The sequence below is a fragment of the Plodia interpunctella genome, chromosome 18, assembly GCF_027563975.2.
Source record: "Plodia interpunctella isolate USDA-ARS_2022_Savannah chromosome 18, ilPloInte3.2, whole genome shotgun sequence".
In the NCBI taxonomy this organism is placed as follows: Eukaryota; Metazoa; Arthropoda; class Insecta; order Lepidoptera; family Pyralidae; genus Plodia; species Plodia interpunctella.
Window position 1 is genome coordinate 6,331,732 of NC_071311.1, and position 7,084 is coordinate 6,338,815.

The 7,084-nt window shown below is 39.0% G+C and overlaps 2 protein-coding genes across 4 annotated transcripts; one reads left to right on the forward strand and one right to left on the reverse strand.

The window, feature by feature from the left end:
* Window positions 1–737: 737 nt before the first annotated feature.
* Srp54 (Splicing regulatory protein 54) lies at window positions 738–4,095 on the reverse strand. 2 transcript variants are annotated; one of them, XM_053758835.2, is made up of 4 exons: window positions 3,208–4,095; window positions 2,787–2,947; window positions 1,922–2,059; window positions 738–1,624 (listed from the first exon to the last, which is right to left on the reverse strand). In XM_053758835.2, exons 1-4 carry the CDS (start codon window positions 3,922–3,924, stop codon window positions 865–867), a joined length of 1,776 nt encoding a protein of 591 aa, XP_053614810.1. In that variant the 5' UTR covers window positions 3,925–4,095; the 3' UTR covers window positions 738–864. The 2 variants fall into 2 exon arrangements, with proteins under 2 accessions (XP_053614810.1, XP_053614809.1); XM_053758834.2 differs by having other exon boundaries at window positions 1,922–2,062; window positions 3,208–4,094.
* LOC128677767 (uncharacterized) lies at window positions 1,672–7,079 on the forward strand. Of its 2 annotated transcripts, XM_053758849.2 has the most exons (6): window positions 1,672–1,910; window positions 2,554–2,585; window positions 4,702–4,823; window positions 5,568–5,709; window positions 6,062–6,237; window positions 6,763–7,078. In XM_053758849.2, exons 3-6 carry the CDS (start codon window positions 4,710–4,712, stop codon window positions 6,883–6,885), a joined length of 555 nt encoding a protein of 184 aa, XP_053614824.1. In that variant the 5' UTR covers window positions 1,672–1,910; window positions 2,554–2,585; window positions 4,702–4,709; the 3' UTR covers window positions 6,886–7,078. The 2 variants fall into 2 exon arrangements, with proteins under 2 accessions (XP_053614824.1, XP_053614823.1); XM_053758848.2 differs by lacking the exons at window positions 1,672–1,910; window positions 2,554–2,585 and adding an exon at window positions 4,139–4,565 and having other exon boundaries at window positions 6,763–7,079.
* The last annotated feature ends 5 nt before the right edge of the window (window positions 7,080–7,084 follow it).

The following is a 7,084-nucleotide window of genomic DNA, read 5'->3' on the forward strand; positions in this document are numbered from 1 at the left end:
AATTCCGATAAGTACCTATGAGTTTATCTATTTATGAAAATAAAGTGAGATGGTAAGGAAACTGAATGCTGTTAGCCTAATTATAAAGAGAAAAAAATGTATTTTTGTTTGTAGTAAATAAACTTAAAAACTACTGGGTCGATTTTGATGAAATTTGGCACAGAGGCAGACGAAACCTTCAGGGGGGCTACCATCATCTCTTAACGCGATTCGCTTTACGACCTAAACTGAACTGCATCGAAAATTCAGAGTCACTTTTTTATCATGGTTTCACCCGAGCGAAGCCGGAGCGGGCCGCTAGTCAACTGATAAAATAATTCAAACAGTATCTAATGGGTTTACTCCCAGACATAAACGTTTTTGCCTGGCGCAAAACCATCTCTATATGTATAGTGTAGTAGGCAGTTGAATAAAAATGTACAGGGCGTTTTATAAAACACAATGACTATTTTGTTCACCTATACAAATTGAGAGTGAGGTTTATATTTATAGTATAGTTTTCATTTTATTTAAACATTTTTGACTTTTATTCCATGTAGGTAAGTAGTGAGCCATTGTTTATAATTTTTTTTCTTGTTGATTTATGTACTGAGCATATTTGGTTAGTTTAAAATATACTTTCACCATAACATTTACTGCGATTGTGCAATCATGAAGTCCCAGGTTTTCCCAGATGGTGTCGTAATATTGTGCAATAACATTTGGGTTTCCTTATGTGGATAAAATAAACAGCAATCTATTATATCTAAGTATTTTATTTATTATTCAAGTTAAGCTTAACCAAAACTCATCATTGAGATACAATAATTGCTAAGATTGTAGACCAAAAATAAGATACTAATGCACTGAAACGAATGTCAATATTTATGGTGAATTAGAAATGTCCATGTTGTCCGGAGAATTTTTCTCCTCATTCAAATCTGGAGCTTTGTCGATAACGGAAGTGTCCTTTTCTTCTATTATAGTAAGGTTGGGGCTGCGTTCACGAGTCCTCCGGTCGTGGGGCGTCTTGGAGTCCCTGTGGGAGCGACTCTTGGACCGCCGGCTGCTTGATCGAGACCGCTTTCTATCTCTAGACCGCGAACGCTTTCTATCCCTAGATCTAGTACGTTTCCTATCTCTGGACCTAGACCTCTTTCTGTCGCGAGAACGGGAGCGCTTGCGATCCTTGGACCTACTTCTCTTTCTCTCTCTAGAGCGTGATCTCTTTCTATCTCGAGTGCGGGAGCGCCGCCGCGACCGCGAACGTTTGCGCCTGGACCGCGAGCGCGAGCGGCGCCGCGACCGGGAGCGGTCGCGTTTCTTCTCACGAGACCGCGACCTCTTCTTCGACGGCGACCTTTCCTTCTCCTTCTCCACTTCTTTGTTATCGTCCGCCGGGGAAGAAGCTTTGGATTTGTTTTCGGAGCCATTTCCGTTCGTTTCACTCTCTTGTATTTCTAATTTAGGCTCTTGTTTCTCCTCTTTTTCGTTGTCTTTGGGCGGGGATTTAGACTTGTCCTTTTTGTCTTTATCGTTGGTCTCCTTCTTGTCTTTGTCTCTGGAACGATCTCGCTTGGAGCGCGAGCTGCGGTGGCGGGAGCGCGACCGCGAGCGACGCGAGCTGCGGTGACGCGAACGAGATCTGAAACACAATTATTTTCGTTTACCACATGCACGTATATTTATTTCTTTAATTTTAATGAGACGGTGGTATGTTCATTACTAGAAAAAATATTTAGAAAACATTAATGATAAGCCCTTTTGGCTGGATAGGAATAGGGACCGACACTGTTCAAATTAGTTTTTTCAGCAATTCTTCTGAGCAGTGGTCATTGCAAAATGCTAAATAGCTAAATCATAGCTTTGAGACAACATCATCATTTAAATGTTGTCGTGAATGCCGTGAAAGCCTGACAAGGTCTATAAAAGTGAGTGTTACCTGGAGCGGTGTCGGTGTCGCTCGCGGGACCGCCGGGAGCGATGTCGGGAGCGCGAGCGCGAGCGCTTGGAGCGGTGGCGCGAGCGCGAGCGGCGCGAGCGAGAGCGCGAGCGGCGGCGCGAGCGGGACCGAGACCGGCTTCTGACAAATATTGTACTACATTCAAATTTCTTCATTGAATTTCTGCATGATAGGGGCCACACACTGTTTAAATTTCGGCATTTCTTCTAAGCAGTGGAGTACCAAAATGCTAGTTGTAGGTTTGATAAATGACGTGAAAGAGAGCTTGTGAAGGACTAATTTTATTTCTAAATTAATGCTATGCCTGTTGTTCATAAACAAGTACAACATTTTTTAAGCTCAAATATGTGTTGTCTCTTTCTGTCATAGTCCAATATTATAAAGTGTGATAGTGAAAAAACATAACATAAACTTTAGCTGAAAGTATGCTTAAACATTTTTTACAATAAGAAGATTTTAACAAAGGCTCTCTCTTGATGTGTTTATACTCTGTTAAACAAATAAATAATGGCTCATCTGAACACTTGGGCTAACTCTATGGCTTCTGATGAATTGAGGGGGCTCGGTTCTGGCAAGTAAGGATTTAATAGTCAGTGGTTTTGCGTTTTCAGTTTTGCCTTCGACACACAAAGTTGATGATAGGGTAAGTTAATGTCTATTACAACTAGATGTAAGCAAACACTATTATTTCTTATTAGATTAGACTATAGTAGCTAAAGGTGGTTTTAACCCAGATTCAGTTTTTAGCTTAGATGATTACCAATTGGGCACATTTGTTGTGCATAGGGCATGAAAATGTAAAATTTTTAAATGAAACTTCCAAGAGAGGATAAGTGAGGATTACCTTCTTTTGTCTTTAGAGAGTAATCCAATGACAGGATCGATAGCAGCCGAGATCAAGTTCTGGGCCTCCTTCACTCGGCACATGGCTTCCTCGATCTCACGCTGGGCAGCCTCATTGCTCTTTGTCTGAGGCTTTGAGATAGACTGTGTAGCATGGTGGACCTGAAATATTTAATAATAATTTTTTTTTATTCAACATGTAGTTTCTGACAAATTCTTCAGTTTTATAGAAGAAACAAAAATACTTTTGTTTACTCTGAAAATCATTTAGTCACTTTATTTATTAAAACAATAAAGTTACTAATAAAAAATTGATAAATTTATTTGGTAAAACAATATAATGTCATCAGAACATAAAAATATGTGTACTGATATGAGACTAAAAATGGAAGCCAAAAACATTATAATCAGTGATAACTCACCTTGATTGTTTGACCTTCAATAGTGGAACCATTCAGTTGCAGGGCAGCTAGCACTCCCTCTTGTTCAGTCATCTCCACAAGAGCATACTTCACAGAGTCCACATCTCTCTCACAGAAGCGGAGGTACTTCACCTCGCTCGCTTGGCAAAAATGGTCAATAAGTTGTTGCTGGGTCAGTGCTCCCACATCGGCCACTAGCACTGTCCTTCTGATTTCTTCAATCTTCCTCGCATCATAAGTAGCAGGCAGTGGTGGATAGGGAGGAAGCCCTGCCGCAATCATTTTAGGGTCATGTGTTTGAATTACTTGGTTAGGCGGCATGCCCTCCAGAGCATTTAAAATATGCGTGGGGAGACGCGGCTCCACTCCGCTCAAGCCTGGCACCAACGTACCATTGTTCGACATCTCTAATGCCTTGTGCTCATCTGGTATTTCCCCGGATTGCATTGGAATAACGATCAGTGCTCTGTCGATGAATACAGTGTTCGTCATATGTTGGGCGACATTGACAGTCGCCGAATCATAATATTTCACGTAACATATTCGGGATTGAACAGGGCATGATACATCTCTGATGGTAGGGTAAAGCCTGATGTCATCAATTTTTCCTAAATAACCAAATAATGTTTGCATCTGATCTTTTGTCGCCTGGGGCGCGATGTTGGTGACCTGTATCACCCTCGTACTCCCCGAAACCATTTTCGAAGACTTACACATGAAGAATGATTTTTAAACACTATATATTAAAACTATCACTTTATATTTTGAGTTTAGTTTCTACATGTTGGATCAAATCTGGAAATACTAGAAATATTTCAGAAATTACATAAAAAATAAACGCGCACACACGCCGCCTCACACTTGCTTGGTTTTGAGGAATGACAATGACATTGACATAAACATTGACTTGACAGTACTATCTTTTAAAAAAATAAACCTCATTAAATGCAAAGTCCGCCACGATGATCCAGCCATCTACGCAGAGCGTCAGCCATACAGAAAAAAGCCACTGTTTACGCACTATTTACATCCATTATATATGTAAATTAATCTCTTTGTTGAAACAACATATGTATCAATCCAGTATTACATCGAAACAGATATATACGTAAACGTACCTTGCAGATTAGGCACAATCAAATTGAATATCTGTTTCACTACACTAGCCGCTAGCCTAGCGGAAGCGCGCGCGTTGGCAATATATATAATAGCGGGAATTTCAAAACGATCCGGAACGAAACAGTTTCAATAATTTTTATTCATTACCTACTTACCTACCTACTCTAAATTTATTAAATACTGTGATTATATAATGTCTAGCACTAACATTGAATCTTTAAAATGTAAACTGAAGTCTGGTAAGTAAGCAGTTATAGTACTAGTAGAAACCACGTAGAGTAGAACGATGTAATCCATCTGCTAATATTTTGGGAATTTATTTGCGGAATAATATTTCATGTAGGTAATGAAATGTGATGGTTTTTATTATTTCAGTCAAAAAAATGAAACTACAGAAAGAGTCCCAGGTGTACAAACTTCGAAATGTTGAACGTTCAGTATCTGAAGAGCTATCGACAATAAAAACTGAAATTACGTTTATTCAAGAGCAGCTAGAGGTTGGTCCGTTGATATAAAAACCAGCCGACTAGTGCGTTCGTTCCAAATGGCGTGGGTTCCAAAAACATAGTATTATTTGTAAAGCGATAATATATACAATACTTGCCTATATATACGGTATTCGGATTTTTTTCTCGTCGTTCGCGGCAAAGGGTTAATAATTGTTTGACTGGCGCATTTACACCGATTCATAAGGTAGAAAAGTTTGTGTGTAGGGCGAAATCTTCAATACTAGGTATTGATAGGTATACTTTTTAAAACATTATTTTACCAGTACTACCTAGGATGCTAGGTACATTATACCTTAGCTAACCAAAAAACAATGAAGAAACGACTTATTGTTACATCTCTAACAAAAGCTTGTGTGACGTGACAATACGCTGGGCGAAAGGCAGACGAGTGGGATGTGGTTCAGTCATAGCCTATTTTAAAATCTAGTTTATCATCCATAGATATCGAAATTTCTGAGCTCCACCTATCAACAAGTAGCAAGCACACACAGACAACGTAGAATTTTTATTCTCCGTTAGCTATAGCCCTTTTACCTGAAGTCTGTGCACAGTAAATTGAATAATTGATACACCGGGTTACTTTTATACTTTTATAAGGTATTTGGTCTGGACTTTTTAATTCGATCTTACGGAACGCAGGTAACCATAGTTTCTCATAATATTAGAGCTTAAGATAACTAAGTACTTACGTATTATTAGAGTGGATAAATAAAATTATCTTTACTATTGCAGGAATTAAAAGACACATTGACCCAGATTAATCATCAGATAAATATGATCGATATTTGTAAAGCATCAGAAATTACTAAAATACAGATGCAAAAAGACAATTTGGAGGAACACAAAAAGGGGTTCCAATGTTTGTTTGATAAAGGTTTGTATTAATGTGAACTCATATATGTAAATGATGATATAGGTACCTACCTACAGTCGACCGTGCAGCCAAGTTAGCATGCATGGATCTTTATGTCACGGTAATAATGGCGAATTCGCAATGGTAACCGAGCGACAGATACAACTACACTTATATGGATAACATCCTTTACGTACATACATACTTGTTTACATTCACAGGTTAGTTACATATAGGTAGGTATTATAATACTTCCAGTAGTAAAGTTTATAGATCTATGCGTGGTCTCGACCAATGTTTATGATAGGTAGGTACTTTTGTTTCTAAATTAAGATAATATTTATTAATAAGTATCCATTCCTAAACTTTTTAGAACGTCGTCTATCCGAAGTTCACAACAAGGAACTACAAGAAAGAGACGCAGTAGAGCTTGAGACAAGGAAACAGAAGGAAGAACAGATAACTGAGAAGAACGAGCAGCAAGCTCGTGAAGCGGCCGCACTTGAGAAAGAATGTGAAGCTTTCGACAGAGAATGCTCCGTGTTGAAAGTACGCCACACTGTTTTGTTGCAGTGGTTCTCTCTCTCATCTCGGGGGATCTCTCATCAGAAGAAGTTCTTTTCTACTCTTTCCTTTCATTTGGCACGGTGTTCGGCGTCCTTAGTTGTCCGACCATTGGCACGGACGTCATCATTTACCACGTCAAGCCAGCTAGCTCCTTTGCTTTTTCCTTTGCTTCTTCTGCCAGGGCCAGCCAAGTGTAAACGGCATTATAATAAAATTCCATATTAAATTGCATTCTACAAAAAACAACACTAAACATAAAATAAAAGACACATTAAATGTGTCCTGATATGCTATTAGCATTAGCATACAGTACAGTATATAATATGCACGTTGTAGGGGAGGCGCGATTATCATCTTTGAACTTCAATTTCTGCTAGAACAGCAATGAACAGTAGCATACGCTGTAGGAATGAGTTGTCTGACTTTGTTCCCTATACGTACCTAATTTGTCGGTTTACGCAAGTTGCCGTGCCAGCGCATTCTCACACCGATATTTTTTTTTTACAGAAAAGAAATACTGCCATTATGCTAAAATTAAGGCGGAAATTAGTGGAGACAGAAAACATGAGACGAGATTTAATGAAGAAGAAAGATGTGGCAGTATGCAATTCAATGGATGCTGTTGAATAAATGAGAAAATTTGTGTAATTTTAATAACCTAGTTGGAATACTTGTCATTATTTGTATAGTCATATGGACAAACATACCCGCAGACCCGGCGCTACATTCGCTGACAACAACGTAGCCGATCTATTATTGACGTCCATGTGTAATCCTTCGCGGCGCGAACTCTACATTTCAATGCCCGGTCGCCCGGAAAATAATAAAT